Source organism: Condylura cristata, unplaced genomic scaffold, assembly GCF_000260355.1.
Source record: "Condylura cristata isolate star-nosed mole 26May11 unplaced genomic scaffold, ConCri1.0 scaffold00008, whole genome shotgun sequence".
In the NCBI taxonomy this organism is placed as follows: Eukaryota; Metazoa; Chordata; class Mammalia; order Eulipotyphla; family Talpidae; genus Condylura; species Condylura cristata.
Window position 1 is genome coordinate 51622297 of NW_004567109.1, and position 19442 is coordinate 51641738.

General features: G+C 31.8%; 1 protein-coding gene across 1 annotated transcript in view; it reads left to right on the forward strand.

The window, feature by feature from the left end:
• Positions 1–19442, forward strand: part of SPATA1 (spermatogenesis associated 1) — a 31369-nt gene that overhangs the window by 4935 nt on the left and 6992 nt on the right. The window contains 10 exon segments of the mRNA XM_004679165.2: positions 1105–1158; positions 1248–1479; positions 5457–5568; positions 6577–6634; positions 10537–10645; positions 11288–11413; positions 14616–14794; positions 16175–16273; positions 18861–18922; positions 18924–18948. Of these exon segments, the coding sequence (XP_004679222.1) occupies positions 1105–1158; positions 1248–1479; positions 5457–5568; positions 6577–6634; positions 10537–10645; positions 11288–11413; positions 14616–14794; positions 16175–16273; positions 18861–18922; positions 18924–18948 (1056 nt within the window).

The following is a 19442-nucleotide window of genomic DNA, read 5'->3' on the forward strand; positions in this document are numbered from 1 at the left end:
GCAAAACTGGACTTGCTTTTGCTGTGAATTTATTTCCAACTTACATATTTGGTAACAATTGAAGGGTTTTATTGTAGTTTCTGTGGGTTAGTGGTAGGCGTACTAAGCTGAATTCTCAATTCAGCAACCCAACAGGTGTCAAACTTTCTGGTTTCTCATATCTATATAGGGCCTATTTCTATAATTAAGATTTTCCATACTCAAACTCTTTATTTAATAGGCAGTATGTTTTGTTCCACCCTAGTTAACATAGTTTGCTATTATTATGTACTTAAATGCGTGTTTATTTCGTAAATATCTAATTATGTAATTAATTTTAACTCCTATGAGCAGAGACTTTTATTTTATTGACCACTGTGTTTATAAACAGTATTTAACAGGGTGCTTAGTACTTAGAGACATTTATGCTTGTTGAAATAATAATGAATGATAATAGGAAAAGATAAACATTTCCCTCCAAAGGAATTTGCAACATGGGACTATTACAATCAGTAGCTACATTTAAAGTTTTTGTCATTACTCAGAGTGCTCTTTAACATCCCAGATTATTAATTTACTAACCTTTAAGTTAGTCTTTCTCAAATGGAAAGAAAGTAAACAATTCTCATGTGTTTCTGTCCTTTTTTATGATGCATAGAACTATAAATTCTCAACCACAAAATTCTAGGGGTTGAATGTATGGGAAATAAAATTTACAAGGTTGACCTCTAGATCCAAATTACCTAATTTTTAGTCCCAATTTGAAAGATTCTATTTACAACATTTTAAGCAAGTTACTTCTTTTTCCCTCAATCTCATGGTCTACGATCACAGAGTTTATATATGTCTATCACATGAAATTGTGCGGTTTAACTGATTAACATGCATAAAGCAATTAGAATACTAGCTGCTATGGAGTGAGTCTATGCAAGTGATAACTATAATTATTACTAAATTATATAAAATTGTTTTATATTTGAGTAGATAGAAATATAATCATATTTTACATTTTCTTAAATATAGTTTTAGTTACCAGTTTTTAGATTTGATTTCAAAAGTGCAGGTAAAAGTAATTGAAAAATGTTACAATCTCTTTAAAGTTTTTTCTCATTTATGTATTTTTAGGTGAAGACAAAGCAAGAATCAGAACTGAAACTCAAATCATTTGTTCCTCCATATGTATGTAATGTGATATTTTAAATTTAAGATTATTTTTAACTTTTGTTTAAATTGTAAAATAATTTTTTATTTTTTACTATATGTTCTAGGCTCTCCAACCAGAATTATATTTGCTTCCTATAATGGATCATTTAGGAAATATTTTTTCAACACCATCAACGGACTCTTTAAATGGGCCACAGATCAATAATGTTGTTGCTGAGGCTGATGGAAAAATCCACATACCAGTTAGTGTAACTTTGTCAAAGGAAGAACCTGGAAGAAATCCCAGCTTTTTAGAAAGCACTTTGAAAGAAGTTCTCAACAAGAACCAGGAAGAAGGTGATTTCAGCTGGATTGGGAAAGACAAAGAGACTATAGTTCATTTTAGTAGTCAGGTCTGTGAGAAAATACTGGGGAAATAAATCTAGCCTTACAAACCTTTCCTTCTGATAGTTTAAAAGGAAAGCAACAATTCAATTTGGGGATTTTTAAAAATTGTCTTTCCAAGTGGGAGGGCAAAAATTAAAGGCTGTGTTAAAATAAAAACCAAATCAAAATACTTACAGCATTTAAAAAAACTCTGCCATCTTTACTTTTAAACTAGCTTCAGATTAAGTTAAAGCTAAAAGAAAAGAGAATGGAAATGATTACTGCATAAAAACTGGGTGGTATTTTAAGTCCAAAAGGATCTTATCCAGGAAAGCAGTGCCAAACCAAAGCAAATGTTGGGTGACATTTGTATTTCAGTGATTTAAAAATTTTTAGATGACTTCACCTATCAATGTACCAGTAATTTGGTTCTTAAAAAGTGGTAAGTCGTTAAGAGATCAAAATTAAATTTATAGCTATACCATTAAAACTGGCACTGTTCTCTTAATAACAGGAAAAAAAAACTGCTGTTTTTTTTTTTTACCTTATTACATGCTGGAAATAAACTGTGACAGAAACATAATTATACTAAAAATATATAAATAAATGGAATCTTCCCTCCAAACTGACAACATCCATTACAATTGCAAAACAACTTGTTCTTAACCAGCTCTGTTTTTCCCTATCTTCTATTATAGCAACTCTTGTTTGAAGTTTATATTATACCCAGTGATATTCCGCATTTAACACTTCCTTTAATTTTAGGTGCATATAGTGTTTACTGTTCTCTTGTGATTGCTGTTTCCAACAAGACAGACTTTTATTGCTTGATGCAGGTGAAAGTCTTTACCTCCTCTATCTAGGCATGGCTCTTCAATGTTAAATATTGCCCTCCTTTCACTCTGTCATTTAAATGTTAAAGAAAGAAAACATCTGGTAGTCAAAAATGCAGAGTAGAATAGAACCCCCATATTCCTTAAAAGTATAAGGTAAAGTGGTTAATGATGAAAGCAACTGCCCTACATAAATCTGTAAGTAATGTCATTTACCATACCCTGGGCTGCTGAACAAATCTCTGAACAGAACGCAAAAAAAGTCTTGGGTGGGAATATTAATGATATGAATTTTGTACTAGTTTCAAATGGTATTAATGTCTTTGTGCCTTTTTTAAAAAAAAATGTTATATTTGAAAGGTCAGTGTATGTGCACTTAAAAAAAGTTCTAGGAACTTCAGTAAATATAAAGAGGAAGATAAACATTAACAGTAATTACCAGGTATAGTCATATAAAATTTTAAAGTCATTGAAATACAAATGTCTCCAGATATACCTTCTGACATATTCTAGTTATTTTATATAAAAACTATTTTTACTTTTTTAAATAAAAAAGACACAAAATTTTTAAAGACTATTTTTAGATAAATATATCAATAAATACAGATCTTCATCACTGTAGAATTCCCTTGGATAAGTCTCATTTATTTATCCAATCCCATATTAATGTTTTTGTTATTTTGAATATTACTGGGAATAAAACATTCTCAATATAAAACTCTATACACTTACCTTGCCATGTCTTAGAAGTTTTTAATTATTTTAAGAAAGAATTCTGCAACCTTGCATGTCTGTCTCCAAGTCCCATCCTTTTCATTCCCCAATTGATATAATTGCTTCTTCGATATTTTGAGATAGTTGTTTTCTTGTTTTTCTTTGTAAGTTTACCACCCATATGTGTTTTCCTAAGTATTTCAGTTTTGTCTATATTGAATTTTATTTAGGTGAAATCATATTTTATCTTGTACTTGTTTCTTTTATTTTGTGATGTAAGAGTCAGTTATGTCACATTATTTCTTTTCATTGTGTAATATTCTAGTGTATGACTACATAATAATTTACTTACCTATTCTGTTGGTGAAGACTTGGTTTTGTTTCTTGTGAGAGTTTATCACAAATGTGGTACATCCTTATATATGACTACTAAATGCACATGTTCAATATCTACAAAAAGATTATATTTAGGATTGGCATTACATGCACATGTTTTAGCTCTACTAAATAACATCCATGTGTTTTCCAAAGTGATTATACCCAGCAAGATGTCTGAAAATTCCTATTGATCTATGTGGTACCATTTTCCTTCTCCTTGTTTCTTTGTTTAGTATTCTGGACAATATCTTCAGAAATTTCTGCTGGAAAGATTTCTTCCAGACTTGTTGATTTTCTCTTTAGCTCTATATATTCCTCTGTTAAATCTCTACACTAAAATTTTAATTATAAATATTTTATATTTTTCAAAATATTTTTTGTGGTTGAACATTTTTTTCATGTTTAATGATCATTTATATTTGCCTTCATTCAGATGTTTGCCTATTTTCTGTTCTTTTAAAATATTGATTCATTTTGTGTGCATATGTATTTTTCTAGCATATGTTATGTATGTATAATTCATTCTAGGTTTCAGTTGTGGTTTCTTTGTTTGTTCTCTTTATGATTGTTTTGCTGAAAGGAATTCTGAAATTTTGTCATCGTGTTCCTAACAACTACTGTTTATGTCTTATCTCTCAGGCTTTTGATTTACATAATTTGGAAGCTGTTATTAAATGCATGTATTTAAGATGTCTTTATTAACCCCTATATTACTATGTCATTTTCTAGGCTATCCATTATGTAACTTCAGCTTTTTAAAAATAATGTGTGCATATGGTCATTAATTTGTTGGCCTCACCTACATTTAATATCTAACATTTTACTAATTGTGAACATTAGAATTGTTAAAAGGGTACAGTGAATCAAGTTTAAGATATTTTATGTGCCACTCTTCTCTGTATAATGCAAATTCACAGGCATAGGTGAATGAAATAACAAAAGGACAATGGAGTGAAGAAAAAGGTGTGGCACATGTATTCATTATTAGATATTTTGACCCATTCCCATTTTCAGAAATATTTTTTTGAAGTTTTATCATCCCTCTGAAAATCAGAATGGTCAATTTTGACATATTTCCAAATATTAGTATATACCTTTAATTTGAAGTTTACATTAGCCTTCATTATTAGTATCCCTTTCTGCTGGGGGAAAAAAACCTCCTTTAACATTTCCTAAAGTGAAGGTCTGTTGAGAGTTAATTCACTCAGCTTTTGCTGTTTGCACTTTTTAAAATTGTAGTGACATTGGTTAATAGCATATAGATCGTTTAGAAATACAGGATCACTCCCTTTGGGTGTATATTGCCACAACACACCCACCACTGGGGTAACATTCTACTGCCTTCTCACTTTACTATTCTCCTCCCCCTCCACTTCTGGCAGTTTTACACCTTCAGTCAGAGTGCTAGGGTTCATTATTGGTTTGGTTTTATCTGATCCTTTGTTTTGTATCTCTGTGTTCCACATATAAGTGACACCACCCAGTATTTGTCTTTCTCATTCTGACTTCTCTCCCTTAGCATGATTCCCTCTGGTTGTTTTGTGTTGTTGCAAATGTTGAAGTGTTTTATCTTGCTTTTTTATACCTGAGTAGTATTCTGTTGTACATCTTCTATATTTATGCCAGCATTTTCTGGAAAAGACATTTCAGAATACTATTTTGAAAGATGCTTTTAGCAAAAACTGAAGACAATTTGTGTGAAACTTCAGTTACCTCTTGCAGATTTATATTGTATAAAAAAACAAAATCCAGAAGTAGGGGAGAGAAAGATTGTTATTTTTCCTTTTAAGGTTGCTTAATCCAACTTTTCCCAAATTGAATTAACTCAAGAATTCTCCTTTCATATAACCTGAAGTTTCATGAAATTCACTTTGGAAATTGTTGCCTTGTATCACATATAGTAAAGTTCTTAGAGATTCTGAAATTGAGGGCAAGATTATAGTATATACATATAAAAGCAAATTTTTATTCTAGTATTTTCTTAACCTTATGAACTTTGTCATGGATAAACATCAACAGCAGCGGGGGGAAAAACCACTCCAAAAAAATACCAGACTACAAAAAATAAAGGAGGAAATTCTGAATTGCCAGGATCTTCGGGAGATTCAAACAATAATCATTTTGGCAACAAAAGGTAATTAACATAGATGTTGAACCCACATGTCATAATCTAAACTATAAGAAAAAGAACAAGATAACCAGAGTACTATTATAAGGAATTCTAATTGAAACTAAATTGTGAGAGAAATTAGTGATACTTTGTCATAAAATTACCTTGATTCTGAGCTTTATTGTTATATACCAACATACCATTTCTCTCCAGTATAATAAGGAATATTGCTTAAATTTATTTCTTTTGCTATCTATTGTCATCACAGGTAACTTAGTGACAAAAAGAATGTCTGTCTTTGTATTTCTTAGAATTAATTGTTCTCTCAGATTCCTGCTATGAGTAAATTAGCCTCAAATTCCTGCTATGAGTAAATTCCTGCTATGTGTTTGAGTTTCACATTGCTATTACTTCTTTCAAAATTATAGTACTTAGACAACAGGTTTGCAAACAGTCTTAAAATTAAGACAAAGGATTTTATAAGTAGTCAAAAAAGTCTAATAAAATATGCTTATAAATTTACAATTACTACTATAGACATTGGGCTAGGTTTTGGATTTAACTATATAGTATAATGAAATATTAGTATAGTATTCATACTAAATGGAGTTTATGTTGATTATTAATGAATTTGAAAGACAATGTAATAGGTAGTGGGCTGACATTTTAAAAATCTTAATGTTATATGTGAAATATAAATAACCAAAGAAAACAAACTGGCAAAGTACAATACAAGACTTAGGCCTGTGAAAACTATTGTGGTTATAAGAGTATAAGACAAAGTGGAAGTGGGGGAAGGAAGTTGAGAAGGATGAATAGAGGGATCAATTTGATAGTACTAGAACTTTGGGGGCAGGTGGGTGAAACATATACACATATCAAAGTGCAAAGCTATACCCCCAAAATTACATATTCATAATAAATTTTAATGTTATATTTGTATTTGCAGAATATCAAATAAGATGTATAAGATGAAAAATGATTCTATGAATCATTTTTAATATGACTTTCAAATCTATCATTCCCTTTAAGTTATTATCTTTGGAAAAATGAAGATAGAGTTAATGTAATTAGAAGAGAGGAAAATCAGGTATGATTAAAAATTTTTAATGTGGTATTGCAATATAGTATTTATATAAAAATTAAGATGAAATTGCAGATCAACATGTCTGAGTGTTTTAACTTTAGGTAAGGTTAGTGGTTGGGAGATGAGACAAAAAAAATTCAGCAGTTTGCCACTTCAGTGAACTTTCTGGGAGTGCCATGATCTGGGACATGTAAAGGTATCCCTTTAAAGTGATATTCAAGTAGTTGTATCTTGCTTCAGTTACCATTCAAATGAGTTACTTGATGGCCCTCTTTGAAATTTTGAGAATGATGAGAGATTTACAGGATTTGGAAGTGCTGCTCCAATCTTTAGTCAAGTAACCTAAAAAAAAAACCAAAAAACAAACCTGACTTTAAATAACCCAAATTAAAAAAAAAAACTATAAGAAAATAAATTTGCATTATTTTAAGACAATAGTATAGGTCTTCCAACTTTGAGTAATCCCAAAACCCATTAACCAAAGTAGTGACTTCGGTTAATTAATTGTTCTATTGTTGCTATTGTATACTGTCTTTACACTTAAAATTTTTTTTTGTCAATCTGGTGGATGCTTATGAAACTTTACTGTGGTTTGAATTTTAAATTTCTTGATTATCCATAAAGTTGACTGTATTTTAATCTTTTTCTTTAGAGGTATCTTTTAAAATATTTTTGTTGATTTGTCTGCTATGTATTTCTGAATATGTGCTATGTTTCTAATGGTATCTCTCTCACCTGTATAGTTTAAGATCTAAAACTACAATATGTACACCACTTACTACCAGCTCTTTGCAAAAGATTTTTTAACTAAAATTAAATAGAAAAAACTCCTAGGTACAATATTCCCTTTTTGCACATTTAAAACTTCCTTTGGAAGAGGGTTAGGCAAAATAAAGTATGCAGCCTGTTTCATAAGAACTAGGACAGAAGAATGTGTTTTAGATTTTTAAGAGTTGGGAAAGTTATGACAAAATTAAGTGGTCTTTAAAACCTATTCTCTGACTCTTCCAGAAAAAGTTTCCTATTTCTTCTGTAGATTCTTGATACATGAAGAATAGCTTGGTTGACTGATAACATCTTTAAGTTGCTTTAAAATTTTTGTTATACTGATGTCTTACCATTAAGAAGTGTGATTTCATTTTGTAAACTGGCTTGGATATTTTAGTCTAGAAGGCCAGAGAAATCTATTAATGTAAAATTGTTTCACAGGGTCAAATCTGTTTTTTTTTTTTTTTGAAAATTGTACCAGGTCCTTTCAGTATGAAAATTTGAGCTTCTTTTAAGACTGTTTTTTTTTTTTTTTCTGAAACTATAATTTAAAAAAACGATTTAAGGGCCCTCCCTGTTGGTGCAGCGGGTTAAAGCACTGCACTGAGAAGCTAAAGCCAATTCCTCATGAGTTCAATTCCTGCCTGCCCCGGAGGTGACCACATGGCGTGGCAGACCTCTCCTGACCCGCCCACTGCTCCCCTCAGCAGTGTACTTCGTTGATCTGCCTGTTCTGCTCCCCGCTCTCTCTGGTGAAGCCTCTCGCCCCCCTGAGCCTCTGGCCTGTACCGCAGTTCTGTATGTACAAATAAAATAAATCTTTAAAAAAAAAAGCGATTTAAATAGATCTGATTAATTATTTTCTTTTTCCTTTTCAGGGAACACAATTAGCCTTATGTTAGATCTTCTTTACCTTTTGTATCTGTCACTTTATCTATGGTCTGTTTTACTGTTTGTTTTGCATTCTTTGTCCTCTTGTTTATATTTCATTCTCATTCTCCAAATACTTCATTATTCTCACTGTATTTTATTCATATCTGTTACTTTTTATTCATATCTGTTATTTTTTCATTTCTGAGAAAATTCTTAAATTTCCCTTGTTTGGCTAACTTATTTTATTTTTTTTATTTTTATTCTGATTTTAAAACTTTCTAATTTCTGGTGTTTGTTAATTTGTGCAAATGTTTATTTATATTTAATCTATGTTGGGAGTATTGTTAAGTTTTCCTCTGCTTCATTATTTGCTGTTTTTCTGTTGATTTTACTTTTCAATTTTTAGGTATTTTTTTTAAAGTAACTTTATGTGTATCATAAATTATTTTGTAGATGTTGTTTGTGTTTGTGTTGGATTTTCTCTATCAGTAATAACAGGCATTGTTATAGAGGAACAGGGAGAAGTATTTTTGGTCACTTACTCTGTTTCTTAGATCTGGAGCACCCTCTCCTGTTGCTGTAGTAAAATTCAGTTATTTACTTATTTTTTTAAATAAATGGGGTCTTTGGGAAGGGACTGAGTATATTTCATTTGGATTCTTCTCTGCCAAATCAAGTGGTGCATCTTTATCTTGGCCATTTTCCCTTCCTCTTACCACCTAATCCCTAAGCTCATCTCTCACTTTCACAGCACTTTCCTCTCTCCCAGAAGCAATTTCTTCCCATGATTACTGCCTTTGTCCTTATTGTCCTTATTCCAGAATAACCTGTGGTTGATATTTAAATCTGTGTGTTGTCTCTCTTATGCATGGTTCACTCTGACTACTGAGTACATACTGCTGACCTAGGGTGTTTATTTCTCCCACTTACATGTAAATTGAACTATATGTAAATTAAAGCATTCTGTATCCTAGGTATGCCATTAACAAAGTATGGGTTATTTTATTTGCTTTCATAATAGTTTGGCTAGTTTAGGTGACACATAGTCCTTTTAAAAACTGATGTTATAAGTTAAGGAAGAACAAAAACTATTGAAAGAATAATTAAACAAACTAGAAGTAAGGTGGTCTCCCTGGTGGTGCAGGAGTTGCCTCAGCACTATCACCCTATTGCCACTGCAGCCTGAGTTAGATCCCTGGCTAGAGAGCCAACCCTTATGGCACAACAGACCTCTCCTATCTCACCTGCTGCTCTCTTTAGCAGTGTATTTCAGTAGCTCTGCCTGTTCTCCTAATTCTGTCTCTGGTGAATCCTCACAAACACCCCTACCCAGCACCTCTGGCCTAGACCTCAGTTTTTTTATGCATAAATAAATAAAAATAAATCTTAAAAAAAAATAGGAGTGAGGCCCTCCCTGGTGGCCAATGGGTTAAAGCACAGCACTAAGAAGCTTAAGCCACTTCTCATGAGTTCTATTCTAGCCTGCCCTAGAGGAGAGCCACATGCCAGGCAGACCTCTCCTGACCCGCCCGCTGCTCCCCTCAGCAGTGTACTTGGTCGATCTGCCTGTTCTGCTCCCCACTCTGTCTGTGGTGGATCCTCTCACCTTCCACATCTCTGGCCTGTACCCCAGTTCCATATGAATAAATAAATAAATCTTTAAAAAAAAATGTTAAAAAAGTAGGAGTGAGGGCTTAATGAAGCTGAAAGTAGAAACTAATAAGTTACAGAAGTAAAAAATCTAACAATTAAATGCAATCTAAGATCTATGAAGTGATAGTGTAACCAATCAATGTTATTTGTTAGAAAAAAGGAGCAGCTCAGAAGTCAGGGAAGATGAAGTTGACATAGACAAAGATACAGAGGTTGTAAAATAAAATAAAGTTTGAATGTGATGGAATTTATAATTTTCTAAAGCAGATATAAACTACCCAAATTAATAGCCATTTTAGAAAATTTAGAAGTTATCATTATAAGTAGCGAAGATCAGAAATCTAGAAGACAACCATGTTAGAAATTAATAATAGACTCTCAGTTATTTTACCCTTCAATTTGAAGCACCTGTGTGTAATGTTTAAGTAATAGAATGGAGAAGCTGGAGTATGTGAGAAAGACTACAGCTATTTATACAGATTTGAGAGTTCACCACCATATAAGTAAAAAAAAAAAATGCATTGCTGTTATCCATTGCCAAATGCTTATAGGTAGGTGAAAAATAATGTGTCACCCTACCAGATCTTACTGATTTTTGTATTTGCTTACAGATTGGTAAAAAAGAGTACATCACCCTACCAGCTCTTGATTTTTCTTCACTTCATCGTCAACCTGTTCTTTCTCCAGGAATAAATGATAGCTCTTTACTACAGATTGAAAGTAAGTATCTTAACACTGTAAATACAGATATTCTGGGAGGTAAAATTTAACAAGTGTTAATAGGTAGTTACTGTTTAATGGTAAAGAGCTTCAATTTGGGAAAATAAAAAAGATCAAAGGGTGAACAGTTGCACAACATTTTAATTGTAGATGCCAAGGAACTATACCATTCAAAATGATAAACTTTATGTATATTTTATGCACAAAAAAGTAATTTTAAAGTGTATGAATTTTATGTTGACTACCATAAAATTAAATGCTAATAATATTTCTGCTTAAAAAACTCTTAAATATGTATTTTCCATGTCAGATTTAAATACTGAATGTAACTTTGGGCCCAAGGTAAATTTACCAGAATAATTAAGCTAAAAAATTTAACTATTTGGGCTTTATGTAAATTCAGAAGAGACATATTGTTTGTTTAGCTAGCTATAAATTCCCATATGTTTTGCTTTTAGAAACTGAAATGACTCCTCAGTGTTTTCCATAGTAGTAAATGCTGTTTTATAGTAATAAAAATAGAGTTTTATGTAAAATTTATTCTTTCTCTATTATGTACTCTGAGTTTTATATTCTACATTTTAGTATATGAACCATCTTTTAGCTTTCCAACATTGATGAGTGTGAGCTATAATCTTTTAGGAGAGAAGATTATTGAACAAACAAAACAAGTAAAGGAAGAAAGAATATACCTGGAAAGAATTAGAGAAGACCTAGTAAAAAAAATTGAAAAGCTATTTCAACAAAGCAAATTAAAACAACATCATGGTAAAGTATACTGCATGTCTTTTTTCACTATAAAGAAAATTTAAGTCTTACAAAATTTGTGATTTTGGAATAGTAAAATTATAATTATTTAATGCTTTATAGTTACTGTTTAGGTGGTATACTATTGATATAAGTTCTATATAGAAAACAAAATCATTGTTCAATTTTATTTTATGCAATATGCACAGCATGCTTTACGTAGTCTTTTTTAAACTAAAATTTATTTTTTAAAGCAAATTAATTGACATTTTCTCATTCATTAAATAAGTATTTATTAGGTGCCTGCTGAATTGAGCCACTGTTCTATGGGCTGAGAAGACGATAATAGGCAGACACAAGCTTGTATCTGTGTAGTCTAGTGGGGAAATGATAAATTAAGCATACATCGTGATGAAATACCATACACTGGTAGAGGAAATACCATATTCCCATAGTCTGTGCATTGGTGTACAGAGAAAGAACACTGAATTGAATGGATTAAGAGAAGACAGACTTTCCGGGAAAGTGTTGGATACAGTAGAATCTAAAGTGTGCCTCTCTTGGCTGCAAGACTTTTCCTTTTCTTCCCCTCTACTTCGTGTCCTGTCTTCTCATTCTATCCCTCTTGTCCCAGGTCAACCAATCATTCAGTCTCGATTTTAGATATTATTTATTCTGAAGTCTGTTTAATCCTTTGGTCTCACTAAGGTGCTTTAATTTTTTGATATGTATATCTCTGTTGAACTGAACGAATAAATGAAATTAGGTAAAGTGGGTTTTATTGTAATAGAATTGGAAATAGTGTTCGTGGAACTGGTAGAAATGAAAAACAATGAGTCAGTGGGAAGAAAGTATAGGATAATGGTTTGAGAGATGAAATAATTTGAGAAGCCTGAAAGGATTAAGGGTAAAAGGTGTGTATGGAAGTAAATAGTTTGAGTATTCTCAATATACAGCAAAGTTATTGTTTTAGTACTAGAACTGACTGGAGGTTATGGACAATATCATGAATTATTTCTGAAGGTTCTATCTCATTATATTAAAGTATTATTCCAAAAGTGGTCGCAGTGACTCAGCCTTATTATATTGTTTAAAGAGCAATTTTATCTTAAAAAATTTGAGTGGACCAGGATTCAGGATGTCAGATCAATTTTTTTTAGATAAGTTATTTCTTCCCTTTGAGTCCCACTCTTCTGTTTATAAAATAAGAATCATCACTTTCTATTTCTTTTTATATAAGTTTTTTTTTATTAAAGTAACATTGCATTATAACAGTATATAAACTTCAGGTGTGCATCATTGTATACCAATAGTCATTTTCTATTTCAACAGGAATGTTTCAAGATTTAAGCCATCAGATATTTATTGAGCCTCTTGCCTACTAAGTGCCTCAATTTCCAGCATTGTTTTAAATGCTAGGATGTAGTACTAAAGACCAATTTGGCCTGCCCTTAAGAAGTTTGCTTTTAATGGAAGAAATAGACAATAACTGAGAAGTCCATTAAAAAGTTCAGTAATGAGCGGTGTAGCTGGAGAGATTGCTTTAGTGAGGGTTTTCAAGGAAGGCATCTCTGAAGAGATATTAAGACTTTATTATTAAGGAGGTAGGTATATAAAGAAATAGGGGGAAAAAACAGAGACAGGAATTAACCTGTGGTATTATGGACCTGAACTAAGAACAGTGTGGCTGGAGCATGCGTAATATATAAAAAGGAATGGAGATCAGGAAAGAATAGGTAATTCAAGGTATTTAATTTTATTCTGAATAAGCTGGGAAGCCATTGGAGGATTTTTTTTTTTTTTAAGATTTATTTATTTGTGCATACAGAACTGGGGTACAGGCCAGAGTTGAAGGGGCGGTGAGTGGATTCACCAGAGACAGAGTGGGGAGCAGAACAGGCAGAGGGGAGCGGCGGGCAGGTCAGGAGAGGTCTGCCACCCCATGTGGATCACCTCCAGGGCAGGCGAGTGAAGCTTTAGCTTCTTAGTGCTGTGCTTTAACCCGCTGCACCACCAGGGAGGGACCCCATTGGAGGATTTTTAAGCTGGGTATTTACATGAATTTAAAAATATTTTTAGAAAGCTCAGAATAAACTTAGAGTGACAAAATGGAAACAGAAATCAATTAGTTTAAAAAAAAAAGCAGTTTTTTTTGATAGAATTAGATTGATAAAAGATGTCACTGAGGAAGGTGGGATATGCCACATTCTGGGAGTAGTTTGACAGTAGTAACTGTAGAACTGTAGGTATTGAAAATAAGTAAAATCTCAAAGTTAAGTTCCCTATATCTATAACTTTAATCAAGTCACTTTACATATAGAATCTCTAATTTGAGGTTTTCATTTCTATAATCGTGTAATAGGAAAACAAAATTAAAGAAATAAGTAGAAGTATATTCTGAAATACTAGCATACAGTTTGTGTTTTGAGTTTGCATTTAGAAAATCCATCAGTGTCAAAGTGATTACTGATATTAACATAAATGTTTAATTTCTAATTTTTCAGTCAAGTGTTCCAGGCTTAATAAATTCTGTCCTTGAGAAATTTTGGGGTGTATTTGGAATAATTTTGAGAAATGATGAATCAGAATTTGCTGATTATACAAAAAAAGTTAATTTTGGAGTATGTAAAGATAAGGGAAAATCTGAAAAAACATATGCTTCTTTATTTAATAGTCTTAATTACATAATAATAAATTCAAATCTGATTCTGGGGAAAAGCAATCAAAGAATATATACATTTTGTGTAGGTAATTTTTTAAAAGATTAATTTTATTTATTTGTGCATACAAGAACTACTGGGATATAGGCCAAAGGTGCGGGTCTTGAGAGGATTCACTAGAAACAGTGAGAAACATAACAGGTAAATCTCTGAATGACACTGCTGTCATGCTGCCGTGGCTGGCGATATCTTGATAGTACCAAGACCTTAATCCCTGCATCACCAGGGCAGCCCTTGTGTAGGTAATTTTTAATTAAAAGTTTTTTTCAGAAATAATTACAAGCTAAAGAAGAATGTAGTTCTTTACTTATCACTATTATAGTTGCAAGCAAGTCCTCTGTTATCCAGTAAACATTTCTCTTAGCTCTAATTTCTTCAGAATATAAAGGAGAAAGAGGAGAGAGAAAGAAAGTTTTAAATTAACTCTAGGGTCCTTTGCCAGGTTGAAAGGTTTAATCTTTTAATAAGATTCATACTATAGCTAGCCTTTGCTTTGCTTGTAGGCTTTGGTAATTGGAAGAAAAAGTACCTTGAAACAAAGAAAATCACAGCATCATTAGATGAATCTTTAAAAAAGCTTCAAGAAGACTTGGAACTTTACTATAAAAAGTTGCTTATGCAACTTGAAACCAGAGAAATCAGGATGAGACCCAAAAATCTGGCAAGCGTCACAGAATCCAAGGTACTACTAAATGGGTTCCCTCTCTGTTAGAGAAGTTCTATTGAAAATACATGCTTTATAACTATTAATGTTACTTAGGATGCTTTGGGCTGTAGGCAACAAAACTTTGACTTACTCTGTTTTAACTTTAAGAAAATTCATGTAGTGGATGCTGAGGAGATAGAATCAGCACCTTTACGATGTTCTTCAGAGCCTGAGGCTCCTGATATTCCTCTCTATTACTTCTTTGTTGACTTCTCTGTAAGACTGCTTTTCCTCGTTCGTTGTAGAGTTGCCAATAGCAAGTAAGACTACACACGCACACATTTATATAACTTTATATAACAATTTTCTGGTGGGGGGTTAACTAGGTTTACCCTTAAATGGTAATAGCTACGAGACAATACTATATGCTAATTGATTTAGACTAATTAGGAGCTACCTTCGTACCTGGAATAGGGTCATATTGTTTGATTTTCTGGGAAAGAGATAAAATATGGCAGGGAGCTAACAGTATTCATTCATTACATTCCTTTTTTCTCTTTAGTTGGTTAATAACACTCATGAATGCTAGAGGTATTAATGTTTTAAAGAAATTAAACCAGCAGTTTATTTTTTTTTGAGATAGTCATGAATATTGACAGATCAGAGCTGTGAAGCTTATTTCTAATTGAATAATTCCACCATATAATTCAACAATACAATTTCAGAGGTCAGTTACTAGTTTAACATCTGTTGGTTGATCCTACTTTGATAAAAGGATTTTGTTACTTAATGACTAAGAACATGAATTTGACTTAAGACAAGATTGAAATATTGCAAGTTTATGACTGTTTTCAGGATTTATTGAGATATAGTTGTCATCTAATGTTTTAGTTTACCATATACAGCATAATCATATTATTTGTTTCTGTTGTGAAATAATCACAATAAGTGGTAATCATTTCACATGACTACAAAAAAATTTTGAAACATTTTGAGATCTACATTTTTACCAACTTTTCAGTATATAAGACAGTGTTAACTGTAAGTACCATGCTCTATAGTATATTCCCAGAATTTATATTTCTTGTAACTACAATTTTATACCTTTGACCCACTTCTCCTATCCCCTACCTCTGCCTCTGGCTCTTCTATTTCTGTGAGTAAAGTTCACCAATTTAGATAAATTTACTACAAAATGCAAATATATTCAGGTAATAATTTGTCCCTATTCATGTATATGTGAACAGTAAATAGTAATTTACTCCAGAGAAATATGTTTATGTAATATAATAGATTATGTTCATTATTTTTTCTTTTAATATTTGTTATCACCTCACAGTTTAATTTCAAGGTAGTTAAAAATAAAAATGTATAGACGTTCTTCTGCATAAAGACAATTTCATATTTCCCACACAGAATTACCTTATAATCCAGATTACTGAGGTACAACATGCAATTGACCAACTTAAAAGAAAACTGGACACTGACAAAATGAAACTCATAATAGAAGTTAAGGTAATTTTCATTTCTTTTAATCAGATTATAACATCATGATCTAAAATATTTTGGTCTTTTAACTTTGATTGTTAATTTCACAAGGATAGTAAGGATGAGTACTGTCTTAAAATTGTTTCCTTAACAGCAAAGAATATGAGTGGGAAAAATAGCAAGAATACCAACTAAATCATATGAAAAGATGCGTAAGGGCCCTCCCTGGTGGCACACCATGTTAAAGCATAGCACTGTGAAGCTATGGCAACCACTGCAGCACGACTTCAATCCCCTGCCCCAGAGGTGACCCACATGGCATGGCAGACCTCTCCTGACCCGCCCGCTACTCCCCTCAGCAGTGTATTTCAGTGCATCTGCCTGTTCTGCTCCCCACTCTGTCTCTGGTGAATCCTCTCACCTGCTGCATCTCTGACCTGTATGCATAAATAAATACATCTTTTAAAAAAAGACTTATTTTTTTAAAAAAGATGCATGTTATAACAAGATCAAAATAAAACTTTATAAGATTTCACTAAGGATTAAATGAAAAGGGCACTGCGAATCAGTATAAAGCTTCAATAAAACATTTTTAAAGAAGTAGTTGTCCTATATTAGAGTCTCTCAGAAGTCAGACAAACCAGTGAGGTTTCCGAACTCAACTATAATTTCCCCCTTCCTTAGATAATTATCTCATTCTCGCTAGAGATAAACACACATACACATGTACATATACATATATGTACATATACACATATGTACATATACATATGTATAGACACAAACTTATGTGAATTTTTTTATGACTTCTAGGTCTTTTACTAATGTTAAGTTTCCTTCAGAGCAGACTCTACCTTCGTTAACTTTGTTTTTCCCATAGAACCTTGAGTATAGTAAGAATAGTAGACATATTTTTATTTGATAAGAATTATATATAATTATTTTACCACAAGAATAATAACTGAAATCTAGATATCTTAACTTTTTTGTTAAAACAGAATACAGAATAAGATTATACATTTTCACACAAGTGTCCACACAGGGCAGGAAAACAAGAATGATAATTATATAAATGCTTTCAGTTTACTTTATCAGAAGTAGCTTTGGACTTAGGATATGACTCCTTTCTAGAATTAGCATTATTCCAACAGAATCCAATAGAACTTTCACTGTCTGTTTCACTATCCACATTAGGGTATGAACACTGGAAATGTGGCTTGTGTTACTGAGGAAGTTAATTTTAATTTATTAATTTTAGTTAATTTAAAGTTACATGTACAAATAGCTACTGTATTAGTACTACAGTTCTAGATTCTTTTCACTAGCACTGTTCTTATTTCATTAATAACTTGGTTCAGCATTGAGAAATTTAAAACTTAAAATATAAAAAAAGGCACAACATGAGTTATTGAACATTTGTATACAGTGTACACTCAAAAAATTATATGTTCAGTGAATGAAAACTCTATATTAAAATATGCAGAAAGCTAGTGTGGAAACTTGCATGCTTAAACATTTTTGTGTAGGTAGATGGAGTAATAAAAATGTTGCCAGAGATTTCAGTTGTGGCTGACTCAATGCGCTTTTCTTTTGGAAAGTATGCATATTAGATCGTATCATCTTTGTATAACTTAACATTATTAATTATCACTTCTGAGTGGTTTGAACTAACTGGTACAAAAAAAGGAAGACAAACAGAAGAACTGAAACTTTATATTACAGACAGCAGAGCTGGGGGTGGGAGGGTCCTACATTTAACCATAGTACTTAATGGGCACGATGGGTTATTTATTATTGGCTTCTAAGTGATACCAAAACTACCTTCAAGATTCAGAACTAAGTGGTAGAAAACCTAGTCTGAGACTATTGGAGCATTACTTAAAATAGCATAAGTAATAATTCTCAAAGCTTAATGTAATAACCTCTTAGCAGACCCTAACCTAGAACAGGGGTGAAGCCTGAGAATCTCCAACCCTAGTAAGTTCCTAGATGATGCTAAGGCTGTGGTTCACAGGCACTACTAAAATAACAAGCGCTGTGGCTTTTGAGTTTGAATTCTGACTGAGTCACTTAATAGGTGTATACCTTGAGCAAGCCACTTATCTTCTAGGTATCTCAGTCTCCTCAGCTGTGTAATGGAGATAAATAATACTAACTACCTCAGATCAATTTTGAAAGGGTCAAAGGGGGTAATACACTTAGAAGAGTGCTTGCTATGGAATAAACACTATTATTTCTTAAGTACTGGTTCCATTTCTAAGGCCCCCAAATTTAACATTTTATTATTTATTTTGTTAATGTTTTCTTTATACATGATAATAATGTTGAAGCTTGAGCGAGAAATTAAATTCTTTCTCTATATTTTTAGAACAGTTTAATTTTATTACACCTACATACTAATATATAAATTATTTGATGGCCTATCTAGCAATAAATAAATAAATGTGTTAAATATGACTGATGTAATAACTAGTAATCCAGTGGGACTGAACATAGAAGGCAAATGAAGAGAAGACAGTTAAGACAGTTACAAAAGTCTGTATTTGCATGATAATATGTAAATTTAGAACGGTAAGATGAAAGTTCCTTTTTGAAAGATAATTCTTTTTTATAGATGAAAAAGCAAGCAGTGACAGATTTACGAACACTGAAAGCTGAATTGGCACAGAAGAAAATAAATACACCTGTACAGTCTCAATTAGGTATGTTAATTTAAAATGTTTATTTGTCAACAATTTAAATATTTATTTGAACAGCTTAGCTTAACTATTATTCTCCTTGTCAATGTTTAATATAAATGATAAGTTACATATATTTTCACTCTTCGTGTGGATCATACAGGGTGTTTCAGAAAATATTAAATATTAAACTATAGCAAGACAGTGTTTGGCTATAGTTTAAGGTTGTACGTCCCTTACCTGTTATTTTGCAGCACTGTATTTTATAATCTTTATTTAAAAATAGTCAAAAATAATAGCTAAGGTGGCTATAAAATTATAAGGAAAATCCACATATTTTAATAAGTATAAATACATTTACAAGTAAAATATAATTTAATTTTTTTATATTTTAGTTAAAAGCAATATGGAAATATAAAAGAACAGGGATACGAATCTGGTGTCCAGACTAGAGAGATTAATTCAAGAACTGAAATTTTAAAAATTTATTTAGAAATACAGAGACATTAGTAATTCAG